We start from the raw sequence: 13,833 nt of genomic DNA, 5'->3' as shown, positions 1-13,833 counted from the left end.
TCACCCACTCATGATTATTAATGAGGGGGGCTGGCCGACGCGGAGTGACGTCACGCACGGGACACACATTCTTGGCTCAGTAGTAAATGTTTTTTTTAAACCTCTGCGGGTTCGTTAATATTGCGAGTTGTCTGTGATGTGTACACCACTGCCAACGCAGTATCACGAATTTGTATTTTTTGATTGCCTTTAATATCCGGCAATTGTTCACCAGCATTAGTGATGATCTTTGCCAATAACATCTTGAGATAATAGGTTTTCCCCTTTTTTCCGGTCTAACACCGTATTGAGACTAGGCTAAAAAGAAAGCTGTCTCTGGTGTGGACCACTCAATTTCCAAGACAATGCATATATTATCAGTACGTTTTTTGTTTGCATTCTGAACACAAGTCTTGTGGTTAATGCAGCCATGATTCCTTGTAAAAGGTTTCAGTTTGGTGTTTTAACATCTTAACACCTGTTCTGTTGCCAGAAAAAAGGGCAAAACCTATTCTCATATTTTGGTACTGGCAAAGGAGGTCCCATGATGTAGCAATAACATATTAGTGTTAATATTACTACTACATTCGTTTACCCAGGAAAGTCACAGTCTCTTGCAGTTTTTTTGAAGGGTCCTTTCAATAGTTTGCAGAAGGGGGCCAATGATGAAGATATAGCGGTCGAGCGAGCCTGACTGCTGATGCCACACCAAATGAACATTGTGGCGGTACCCCGGGGAACTACCATAGGACCCCTATAGAACCCCGGGCAAGTACCATAGTAGCCCCCGGCTCTCGCACAATGTCTGTGATGCAGTCATTTTAGTCTGATGGTGATGGTCGGCGATGCAGCAATCGAATTATCTCGACGAGCTGTACACGATGCACGATTCAAAGTAAAAATTTTCGATAACGGATTTTTGATGCTGTTTGGCGTTTCAACATCGCGGAGTAGCACTGATTTCGGATTGATTGGTACCCCAGTCGCGGAGTTAAGTGTACACCCCTTGAAAAAAGTGTCCCAGAAATAAAATATTTAATTGCCTCGGCAATATTTTTATTATTTGGTACCCCGGGGTACCACCATAAGGATCAAATGTCGAAACCTAGTTTTTTTTGTCACGAATTGAATCAATACTGATTAAATGGCCATGCGCTTCGGGAACACTGTTTGGCCGATGGGTTTTGATAAAAATAACTTTAATATTTTGTGTAGAGACGAATCTAGAGGAGACATTAATTTTAAACGCACTGCCATCTGCTGCCCACGAGGCTCCGTAATTAAAATCCTACAGCCACAAGCTGTCATCACAAGCCGGTAATCAACATCACGCCAGGTCATTAACATATTTTATTTAAAAATGTATGTTTCATATGCAACTATCTGATAAACGCTCGCACAGAATGGAATGTCTAAACTATTTTCAAGTATTAAAAATAACAATTCGTTGGCTACATTTGTTGAACCTTCACAAGGTAACCTCAATGCAAACAGGTATGACACTGCCGATGAGAATTGGAAAAGGCAAAACTAGCCCAGTTTTCTGCTTAAACACATGCAAATTGTTAACAAAAAGACCCACAGGTTTAAAACAATATTTTAGTTCGATAAGTTATAATTGTTTATTGCTCATAATCCTCCAGGAGGGGGGGGGGTGGCACAGTGGTTAGCACACTGCGCTATGAAACTGGCAACCCGAGTTTGCTTCCTGGCGAACGACGAATGTCAGTGGCAAGTGATATCTAAACCGGTCCTGGGATCCAACCCCCTCACCAACGTGCACTGACCATAACTGAACCAGTATGGCAAGGCAGTGGATTGACAGAGAGCTGTGAATTAACAATATCCTCCAAAGCTCAAAAGACAAGGGTTTTGTCACTTATCGGCCTGTTAAACAACAGTTCAGCAAAACATGCCTAGAAATTAAGCAACATATTCATCACATGTTTATGAAACATAGTGCACATCAGTAGTCATCTTCTACACCACAAGCAGCACACTTGGGAGGAAATTTGCTTCATAGCTACCACACATTTTAAAGATAACCCAAGATTTTGGTTTTGCTAACCACAAGGAATTTGGGATTTGTGCAAGACTGTACCAGATAATTGCTCGCCGCAGAGGAAAACCAGGCATAGCCATGACTTTGCATCACGGTCAATAATTACAAGCAGTATTGCACCCATAACTAATGCTTGTGTGAAAAATACAGACGAAACAGTTTGGACCTTTCACCTGCGATTGAATATCACAAATCGAGGTCACAATTCAGTTAAATAACCTTTAGAAATTGTCATCGTCTCATTTGCATCATTCTTTTTCTGTCTCATTTGTAGTCTCATTCGCTCCATTATCCTAAATGTAACATTTGCATATGCTTTTCATACATTGTACTGTGATCAATTCTCACACAAACAATGTTATGCACGTATATTGCTGCGTAAGAGTCTATTTTAAATCGATGAATTGTTACGTGCAAAGTAAAAGGAGAAGTAATTTCTCCAAAGCTGCAAAACCACACTTCCACAAGTTCCTCCTCAGCAGTTGAGCACGTGTTCCTCCCACGATACCGCTTTGTGAGTGCTCAAGTAAACTCTTGTTACGAGTGGCGGTCAGGACTTGTCTTCCAGATGCATGCGAAGGAAACGCAGGTATCCCACAGGAGCGATGTCGTCGTCCGATGTGATGACCATTTCGCTCTCGTCTCTACAGAGAAAACAAACCGCACTTCTTCACCGGATGAAGACATTGCACGGGCAATGTTAACTGCGCTCCTTGCACTCGCCATGGCTGTTTCCACTTCTCTTTAGAATGTCTTTATGATTGTTGTCATCATAAGACAAAGACATTTTGCAATACGGGACTTTTGCAGCAAGCATTGCACCCCAGAAGATGGGCCCACCGAAGAACTTCTGAAGTCACTTAAAAAAGCATCTTTAGCCATTGAGTCAACATTGAGAATGTTAAGCACCTTGGAATGACAGTGAAAGGCACAATGCAAACTGGACGTCATCATTAAGAATAATGTTAAGGGAGGAGCAGTGGCTCGTGGTCCATGAGTTACGCTACAAACCCAACGACCTGGGTTAGAATCCCAGTCATGGTCAACATCATTGCCAAACGATATCTGAACCGGTCCTGGGCCCCTACCTTCAACCCGTACTGACTAGCATGGTGAAGTATAGTCAAACAATACCGAAAGATCCAGCATGGAGTGGGGAGGCCTTCACACAGCAGTGAACTGCCAAAGCACTGTAAATATACATGTTTTCTCTAAACGGAGTCGCATACAAAGGTCAACTGGAGGCACTGCTGGGGACGGAACTCACATGACGATTCGCTTGTGAAAGATGGGGCAGTCAAGGGTGAACGTCTCATACTCGCCGCCTTCCCCGCACACGTGGACCCCGAACTTTTGCGAGAGCTGTGGACAGGGCATCGCTCATGTGAATGGTCAGCGTGGAGCAAGAACAGTCACCACGTTCGCACAATGTACGGAATAATTCCCTTTGCATTGAAGGTAGACGCAACCCAACAAACAGATCTTTATTCGCACTGGCGGAGCCAGTGGGGGGGGGTGGGGGGTGGCACGTGCCCCCCAATGATCCGATCGAAATCCCTAATTTAGATCAGATCATTGGGGTTTACTAGTAATAAATCGGCATTTTGCGACCCCCACTGCCACTGTGTAACATATTATTATGTGCCAGGGACTATGCGATGATAAGACAATAGTCTGAGTCCATAATTGGCAATAAGTAACGGCAAAACGGCTATAAGTGACTTCACAGAATTGTGCGCAGTTGCGTATACAGTACACGACTTCCCTGAAAGCATTCACCTTCAGCGAGCGTGATGCCGATCACACGCGGTTCGAATTCGACCCTCGATCGATGGCTGCGCCATCACCCCATACGCGTCGAATAAAAAGCAAGGGACAAGTCCTTACTTACTAACAACTCCTCTATCATTGTTCATTGCTGGAGGGGTTGCCCCCCCTACCTGAAAATCTTGGCTCCGCCATTGTAACTTCGCATATACGTAATACAGCTATGGGTTTCAGAATGCGAGTATGAAGCTCCATTATCGAGAAAAAATACTTTAAAGTGACTTTATTGAGTGCACTCTCGTGAAGTTTCTAAAACGATGTTGCTTTTAAAGGTGGCGTCGTAACTAAGGTCGGAATGTCAGACCTTATAAAATGTTTATCTCTCCCAAATGTATGCCAATCACCGTCATGACATGAGATGAATTAACCATTCAGAAATCTTGCACAGCAGCGCATCAACAGGTGCCAGAGTACGGCCCACAAAAGGGGATATAGACGAGGAATTACGAAGTGATATTTCACCTACACACTAGGGGGCGCTACACAATCGCAAATCTTGAAGATTCTCAAATTAAGCAAACAAATGTAATTGTTTTGTTTGTGCAGTTATTCGTGACTAGGCTGACGGCATCAACTCACTATATGCGACTACTCGGTTTATACACGGGTGGCTGAATCCCAGACTCAAAACGAGGATCTCAGCGGTGCCAGCCCAAGTGATTCGAACCGAGCAACTCAACCACCTTCAGGTCTTGTAAATTAACAAACCTTTAAAAAGTGTCTGCCTATCTGCAGGACTGTATTTGTTTTTTTCTTGGTTGCATCTTCCTTCACCTACATTCTGACCCTGTAATGGTGACTATGATTGTTGTGGACTTCTCACCTTTGCTCAGTGAGAGGTCACTCATTAACCACTTGTGCCTCCATAGTCTGGAGCTTTCTTCCCCCAACTACCTGAGCTGTCGACACTATGCGCCCCTATTTAAGTCCAGGCTCAAGGCCTTCCTTTAATCCTCTGCCTATGACTGCCTCGTTCAATAAACCCAGTGTCTGTCCTGTGTCTTGAGATACGGTCGCATATAGACGCCATGTTCAATCCAAATTGTTTTGTATAGACATGTATAACGTCCCATACACTCACAAAGCTGTTTGACTCAAATAAACCTACAGAGACCTATAACTGATCAGCTCTCTCTATGCGATAGACAGATTGCTTTTAGACGCTTTGTAAATCCGCAGCGCTGCACAGTGTTTTGCCCCAGGTTCTTACCGATACCAGAAGTGGCGACATCTCAAGCAAGCTCTTCCCGAGATGCTTGCGTGGGTCCAGACCTTCATCACAGATCAAAACACTCCCAGTCAGAACTGTGTTTACATCCAGAGTTCTACCCGCAATGACCAGCATGGTGAAGTATGAACAATTACCTCCATGACCTACATGCTTGTGGATAAGCCCTCATGCACCAATGGATGGACAAAATAACTGCAGATGTACTAGGCTTTTTTTACACAAAAATGACACTGACATTATTCTTATGAATGTTCTGCTGTTGAAATAAGACGTGGGGCTAGCAGTGTGTACAGTTTAAGGGCAGCGGCCTGACCCAGTGCGGCCACTTTGATGAGGATGGCCTCCACGCCAGCGGTCACCATCTCCTGCAGAAGCTCCTCCTGCTCCCTATGCCACAGCAGCGCCAGCGGCGTCAGGCCGAGCCGCTCGCAGCTGCTCCCACACACACACAGGCCCACGATATCGTCATTAACCATCGTCGATCCACTGCTGGATGACAGTTTCCCCAAGTCGCCGCCATCGCCCACAATCGCCGCAATGCAATAATCTGGCAAGCACCTCCACACGGGTCGATGTCATCGTTCCATCCCCTTGGTGGCAGTGATCTCGGACACGTTTCATCCCTTGGCTGCCACTCCGTCACTATTCTTGACCATCGGCCATCATCCCTTCTGGTGACGTGTCCTGCCCAAACCTACTTCATTTTCTTAACAGTCAAAGTTATATCTGTAACCTGCATATGTACTCCAATCGATGTATTCCTCAGCGTAATCCCAAGCATGCATAGCTCTATGCTTCTTTGCACACTTGAGCTATTATTCCATCCTGTTTGTAGGTGCTCATGTTTAAGATTCATGTGTCATAACAGGTAGGCGCTGACGAATACTCTATCTTCAGATGCATTGGTATGTTACTTTTCATTACCAAGCTCAGCTTTTTAAAAACACTCGACCGGGTTCTCAAACACAGCGAGTTGATTTACTCAGCACGGTGACCAATTACTGCACAGATAAACCCATCGCATTAAATTTGGTTCTACACTTAACTGGGATAAATTACAGCATCTTGAGAATGAAATATCCTGGTGAGACTTTCACGTAATGTACATTACACTCTGTAGGCGAGAGGATGGGAAGTTCTGCTCCTTACTGTATGGACCAGGGGTCACTTAAGATTGATTAGAAACAGCTTCAGGGAGCCATTCTCGAACATGAAGAAATGCATTGCTGTGCAAGAGATACGAAAGTTTACTTCTGCTCATGACATGATGCCTATAGCACAATTGAAAATGGCAAGGAAGTTGTTTAAAAGATCAAAGTTTAACATTCTGGGAGTGTCGCCGGCTTCCGGCGGCCTCCATCAGGCTGACGTACACGTTCTCGACGCGCAGACGCTGGTAATCGGAGAGGATGGCTCCGACAGACACACCCTCCACCGCCTCCTTCTCCTGCCGCACACCACAAAATCGACACCGCAGCCATCAATTACCAAGCGTAAACGATCACTTGGCACAAATGACCGGGCCGGAGTATTGCCGCAAGAGCGTGCAGGAGCACAACCTGTCCACATGGGGGCGACCGTCCACTTTCAATGTGACATCATCGCAAGGACTTTAAAAAAAGTGGCCGGGCAGGACAAGATCTGTCAAAGATGTTCCTGCTACTCTATCCTTACCTTGTCAGTGGCATGTATACAAGTTCACCGACAGAGCTTTTGAAACTCCAGCCACCATGCCTGCCCACAATCCACATTTACATCTCTGATAGGACTATCTACTCAAATTTGAATTAAGACTATTCATGACAAATATTATATTTTTTGCCAATTGGTTCATATAAAGGATGTGCCAAGATGAGTAGGCTGTGGTTAGCGGCCGAGTTGCTTCAGCTCCGAATAGTTACTCAACTTCTCTTTTAAATAACATTTTAATTTTAAATCAAATTAATAAAAAAATCTATTCAAGGGCTTAAATTTAATGATCGCAATCACCATATTTAAAATATGCTCTCCTACCTCTTCCCCTCTCACCAAGCTCCAAGCACTCTCCTATCTCTCTCCTCTCATATCACTCCCCTCCACCCACACTCCACTCCTGCAACCAAAGCTTTTTGTTGAAGCTCCCAGCCAACCTTTGTCCAGTGGGAGGTCACTCATTCTCCTCTGCTGCACCCAGTCTCAAACTCCCTTTCAGTGACGTCGACTCCGTACCTCTGTTCAAGTCCTGACTCAAGACCTTCCTCTTCTCCTCTGCCTATGACTGCCTCTCGCTACAAAATAAAGACGGGCATTATTTCTGTACAGCGTCTTGAAATTGTCGCATTTAGACACGCTATGAATCCACATTGCACCGTACGGTATATGCGCGTACGTGCGAGATGCACGACCCTCTGACCTTGACCTCCTTGAGCAGGTGGTAGAGGTCCTCCACCTCATCGCCGGCATGCTCCGTGTAGTCTCGTCCCTTCTCCAGCGTCTCGCCCTGGATGGAGCGCCGGTACAGCGGTAGCGCCATCGCCTCGGCGTACAGGCCCACGGCCTGGTGTCCCACTGTCTGGTACATGTAGCTGTCCAGCTCGTCTGGCGCAACGAAGGACACACCATTATATGCGGTCCATTGGCAAGTTACACTCGCCCTCACCAATCAGGATATCACCCGAATTACTTTTTCGTTAAATTGTATTGGCCTGCCTAATTGTATTGGCCGGAATAACGGCCTTCGTGAGACAGTGCGACACGTGACAATACTGCACAAGAGATGCCACCAAATTACTAACAAAGTTAATTTGCATTCAATAAAATGCACCGCAGCAACGATTTAACTAAATGCATAAAGTGAATACGTCGTGTCTGAATGCATCGTATCTGGAGACGATTTACAAAAATAGCGGGAAAGAAAAGTTACATTCTGGTAGAAAATTACATGGTTGGCAAATGAGTCGGGGCAGCGAAATATAGAAGGAGATAAAGAGCCAGCTACACAGCAGCACAGGCCAAAGTGAATTATCAGAATCTTTATTTATGCTGGAGGATTCTGATGAGCAATGAAACTCTTTTTGATAAATGTCCAGTCGAGGCGGATCAGTGATTCACATCAACAAACAATACAAACCACAGGAGTGCAAAATAGTGAAAAGGTAAGCAAGTAACTCTAAGTAAATAAGTATTACGTATTAGAAAGTGGGGCCCAGCACCAATAAAATAACAACACCTTCTCAAGTTCCCACTCAATGTGGTCAATTGTCCCAATTCGTTGTCATCATTTAACAACCGTAATCTTTATTTACAGAGCACCTTTCTTACCACAACGTTCAAGGCCACTTCACACTAGTTCAAATGAATCACTTACAAAGACAAATATTGTAAAAACACTCCTAAAGTAATAAAAATACACAATAAAAAAAATTAACAAAACAGTAAAATCATATCAGAAAGTCATAAGGCTAAATTATAAAAATGCGTCTTAAGTTTCATTAATAAACTTATCAATTATTTGTTGTCTAATTTATGCGTCTCATTAGTAGTTTAATTGGCCGCATTAGCCGAAATATATTAGCATATAATTTACTTACGATTAACATATACATACCATAGATTGTAAATCAATAACTATTGCGCCTTCTTTGAATGCATGTATTGCGAGCGTAAGAATCAGTCGGTCAGTCTCCTCTATTGAAACAGGAGCCGCATGCGATCGACAAGAATGGATTTTAGTCAATGAAGCAGCGCATTGCTGTAACCAATAACATTGTAAGGTCGATAATGTCATCCCTTATCTTGGTTGCAGGTCACTATCTGAGCAGCAGGCAAGCACTTGACTGTGGTTCCACTTTACCTGGAAATCTTAACAGTTCCAAAATATAGTCACGCCCACCCCCCTCCCCTTCACCACAACAACCCAATCTCCCTGGACCAGGGGCCAGGTGTGTGAAACACTTCACGTGGAATTTCCCACTGACATTTCAATTTAAAATGACAAAAGAAACAAAAAAATATGAGTTGATTTATTTATTTTATTAATCTAAAGTGTAACTATCCTGGAAAGGCTTAGCGAAACTAAATAACTCTTTCAGGAGGGTTCTGCATTGGGATGTTGGGTCAAACGTCGAACGCAGCAGTAGATGTGTTCCTGAAAAGTATTGCGTTAAGCAAAAAACGCGTGAAGCGAAAACAATTTCCACCGTTAGCAAGCACCTATGAAGGCCAGAACGGTACACGAGGGGGTGGGTGGCCAGCACCACGCCCGACCGCCTTTGTCTCCCCAGTGGCGATGTTTACACACCGCACCAGGTACTAATTTGAGTCTGAGTCCACCTAGGGGAGGCCCAGGACCGGTTCAGATAATCGTCACTGGCGTTGGCCGTGAGCGGGAATCGAACCCCGGGTCGCCGGGTTTGTAGCGCAGCGTAGCGCTAACCGCTACACTACCGCTCCCCATAACGACACACAACACACACACCAGCACACACACACACACCAACACACACCTGTGTGGAGCTACACACAGGGGGGGGGGGGGGGGGCGAGCTCACCTTTGCCGACGGGCTGCAGGTTTGCGAGCGCCACAACCTGGTGACCCTTGGCCACGCATTGCATCAAGTTGTAGCAGCTGTCCTTGCCGCCGCTACGAACACGCGCACACGGCAGACACAGCCATCATCACCTGCGAGTTCAAAGCGCTGCTCCGTCTCACTTGTTCCACTCACGACGGAGTCATTCGTGACGTCTATGATGCTAAGACGACTCCACTCTCTCAGAGATTTTGGCCTCGCTATCGCCGTTGATCGACACCTGCACGGTTCACAAGAAGAAATAGGCACAGTGGCGTCTGCAGCAAGGGGTATAACCAAGAAACCTGTGCAAAAAATAAGTCGGCCTACGGTTCCTGAATAATTGCATTGTGGTCCTTTATTTTTGGGTGACCATCACAATCGATTTCAGCCAATGCGACTGATCGAGAGGCAGCAGTGAAACGGATGGGAAACTGTGGATCGGTTTCATGGCTTCTCTCGCTGTTGTTGTTGTTGTCGGTGTCTTAGAGTTGTCTCAATGCGTGTCAGTCAAGTCACGTGTTTAGTGTCACGATGGGTTGGTTGGTGTTCTCATTTACAGAGCTGAATAGTGGATTCCGCAGTTAAGTGTGACAAAGTGCAGGGGCGACTCGCACCCAAACATAATATACGTTTCCCCTAATCTCTTCCTTTTTGCGTCCAAGTTACCAAACATCAAGTTTCTCCAGCTTTTCCCCATTGCACCATTTGTCCAATACACTTTCGTTTCCGTGTTTCTATTGCCTTGTAATTTTCACCGGTCAATCGTCGGTCGTTTGCTGTACGAGCAAATGAAGCGAGTTCCAAAAAAAAGAACAGCAGGCACACGAGCCGTTTGGCCGCACACATAGGTCAGTGTTATTTTGTTATCAGAGATGTATCACCACCGCATGTCCCGGAGGTTCCTATCAGGCTGAGTCCACCACGGGGAAGCCCACGTCTGCTACTGATAGGGAGACACCAAATGCCATGACCACGCAAGCTTTGAACTTTAGGTTTGCCTACCACGCACTTCATCAGCACGGTGTTATTGCTGGTCAACAGTAATAACACACACACACTCAACACACACACACTCAACACACACACACACCACACACACTCAACACACACACCACACACACTCAACACAAATATTCCCCCGTATAGCCTAAACCAGGGGTCGGCAACCTGCGGCTCCGGAGCCGCATGCGGCTCTTTTGAACCTTGACCGCGGCTCCGGGGCGGATGCTAGCGAGGGGAGGAGGCGCACTGTGACACCTGCTCTGGCGTTGCCGCTGCTGACAGGTCGCCGCTCCGCTCCACACTGCCCGCCCGGTGACAGGCAATAACGTTGCCGTTGCTTTGTCACATGTTTGGAAGAAGTAAAAACCTTCCTGGGCAGCAAAGAGCTCACCTTTGCTGAGCTGGAACAGCCAGAGTGGCTGGAAAAATTACATTTTATGGTAGACATGACAGCACATCTAAACACGCTAAATACAACCCTTCAGGGGAAAGGAGGCACAGCCCTGCACATGCTGGAGGAGGTTTTGGCATTCGAGAGCAAGTTGACAGTGTTTGTCAAAGATTTACAGAGAGGTACACTGTCTCACTTTCCCTCTTTGAGAGAGTTCAAACAAAGTCATGATACGATAAATTTGGAATATTTCAAGTCTGCAATCACCACAATGCAAAGTTCGTTTGGGAAACGATTCTGTGAGTTCAGAGAGGAAAAAACGACATTATCCTTCCCTGTCACTCCCCTGGCGATCGATCCATCCCTATTGAATATGACTGCATTTGCAGGTGTAAGTCAACCTGATCTTGAGATGGAACTGGCCGATATAGCCGACAAAGATATATGGGTGTCCAAGTTCAAATGCTTGACCGCTACTCTTGAGGATGTTGCCCGTCAGAAGGCCATTCTGGCTCAGAATCATAAATGGAGTGATATTGAAAACCTTCCCAAACAGGACAAACTTGTATTCGAAACATGGAATGCCATCCCCAACACTTATATAAACATGAAAAAGTATGCATTTGGAGTCCTGTCGATCTTCGGCTCCACATATGTATGTGAGCAGGTCTTCTCCAACATGAACTATATTAAAAACAAACATCGATCACGCCTCACAGATGACAGCTTGCAAGCCTGTGTGAAAATGAAGGTGACGTCTTACAGCCCTGATGTGCAGACACTGTGCACTGAGGTTCAGGAGCAAAAATCCCATTAACCAGGTAATTTAGCTATTAATTTGCAAAAATATATTTTACATTGTTAAGTGAAAAAGTCCTTTTTTATTCAGATTGACAGCTGACTGCACGATCCTGTATATAGCAATAAGGTAAGAAACAATATATGCAGTGTTATATTTGTTTTAAATGTTGCAATGGTTTTGCGGCTCCCAGTTTATTTTTTCCTTCGGAAACGGGTCCAAGTGGCTCTTTATGTCTTAAAGGTTGCAGACCCCTGGCCTAAACAGACTCCATAATATAGTTTTTTTCTGGGATTAAATCGCACCAAATATATTCATATAGGCCGACTCGACCTTTTAAGATATATATTTACGCGATCTAACCCAAAACTAAATATTATGAATATTGATCCCGAAAGTCTACGTGTTAAACCTTAACATACTGTTGGGGCAAGTGCTGTTAGCGAGCGCCTATGAAGGCCAGAACGGCACACAACCACACACAACACCAGATACACAATGCCCACAACTAAAAACTCACACACACACAAATAATTACTCACAAGCAATATTTGACACACACACTCAATAAAGCACTCACGTTATGCCCATAAAGTTCTCGCACACCAACACACACTACGGATAAACCCCAGATCAGTTCGGCACACTCACCCAACATTACTCACACACAGAAAACACAATCCCCCCCCCCCCCAACGGGCCTGACCGCCTTTGTCTCCCTGCCCCCCCCCAACGGGCCTGTCCGCCTTTGTCTCCCTGCCCCCCCCCAACGGGCCTGACCGCCTTTGTCTCCCTGCCCCCCCCCCAACGGGCCTGACCGCCTTTGTCTCCCTGCACCCCCCCCAACGGGCCTGACCGCCTTTGTCTCCCTGCCCCCCCCCACGGGCCTGACCGCCTTTGTCTCCCTGCCCCCCCCCCAACGGGCCTGTCCGCCTTTGTCTCCCTGCCCCCCCCAACGGGCCTGACCGCCTGTCTCCCTGCCCCCCCCCCAACGGGCCTGACCGCCTTTGTCTCCCTGCACCCCCCCCAACGGGCCTGACCGCCTTTGTCTCCCTGCCCCCCCCCCCCCCACGGGCCTGACCGCCTTTGTCTCCCTGCCCCCCCCCCCCACGGGCCTGACCGCCTTTGTCTCCCTGCCCCCCCCTCCCAACGGGCCTGACCGCCTTTGTCTCCCCGCTCGCCTGATTAGTGCCACCACCCTCATCGCTTCCTCCACCTCCACCACGGCGCCGTCGATTCACAATTCCCACTTCGCATCCGCTCGCCAAACTCTCCCATTGGTCGACAGCGCCGAGAGGGCGTGGCAGGCTGCGGGGCCAATGAGCGATGGGTGGGAGGAGCCGCACGCGCGCGCGCTTGCCACGTGCTCTGCGCGAAATCGAATGTGGGGGGCTTCAAGGTGAGGCACCACCACCACCAAACCACAACCAACCACCCACCACGTGGTGAACGAGTTTACCATCGGTTATCGCCACGGGTACCGAACGGGGAAAGTCAATAGAACGCATGGCAAACGCGCCTCCTCGCTATGTACACACAAAACAAATACACTTTTTTTTGCTTATTTTTTAACACGTCTCCCATCAGCCGTTGCGGCCTTGTGGGGAGTGCGTAATTTCAGCTTTGAAATTACTGGAGACCGGTTTCGACACATTCTGAGTCTCTCGCCGGCAGACGTGAATTGATGAGATGTGTGAACAGAAAAACATTTTACGTGGAGGGATAGATATGGGTATGAGACGTAGTCGGCTTGTTTTTATACACAGTGCAACACTTTTGTCAATCTACTGCTGAATATTGGGCTAACAACACCCACGCTGTGCAGGTCGTGGTGAGTTTTGTGACCATACTTCACCACGTTGGTCAGTGCGGGTTGATAAAGGCGAGGGGGTGGGGGCAATAACCTGGAGGCATCGAAGGACCGATAACAATTGATTTGTCTGCACTGTGGAGGACTTCATTCAGTCGTGGGTTCTTTCTGCCAGGGTCGTG

The 13,833-nt window shown here is 46.6% G+C and overlaps 1 protein-coding gene across 2 annotated transcripts; it reads right to left on the bottom strand.

Moving 5' to 3' along the window:
• Positions 1-1,311: 1,311 nt before the first annotated feature.
• Positions 1,312-13,129, bottom strand: DPH6 (diphthamine biosynthesis 6). 2 transcript variants are annotated; one of them, XM_078602448.1, is made up of 8 exons: positions 13,023-13,129; positions 9,629-9,720; positions 7,468-7,676; positions 6,473-6,546; positions 5,413-5,531; positions 5,079-5,140; positions 3,309-3,403; positions 1,312-2,685 (listed from the first exon to the last, which is right to left on the bottom strand). In XM_078602448.1, the coding sequence occupies exons 1-8, from the start codon at positions 13,043-13,045 to the stop codon at positions 2,592-2,594; spliced, it is 768 nt and encodes a 255-aa protein (XP_078458574.1). In that variant the 5' UTR covers positions 13,046-13,129; the 3' UTR covers positions 1,312-2,591. The 2 variants fall into 2 exon arrangements, with proteins under 2 accessions (XP_078458574.1, XP_078458575.1); XM_078602449.1 differs by having other exon boundaries at positions 7,492-7,676.
• Between the last annotated feature and the right edge of the window lie 704 nt (positions 13,130-13,833).

This window comes from Lampetra planeri, chromosome 18 (genome assembly GCF_965212315.1).
Source record: "Lampetra planeri chromosome 18, kcLamPlan1.2.h2, whole genome shotgun sequence".
Taxonomy (NCBI): Eukaryota; Metazoa; Chordata; class Hyperoartia; order Petromyzontiformes; family Petromyzontidae; genus Lampetra; species Lampetra planeri.
The sequence above is the reverse complement of the archived record's forward strand: the minus strand, read 5'-3'. Positions and strand labels throughout refer to the sequence as shown.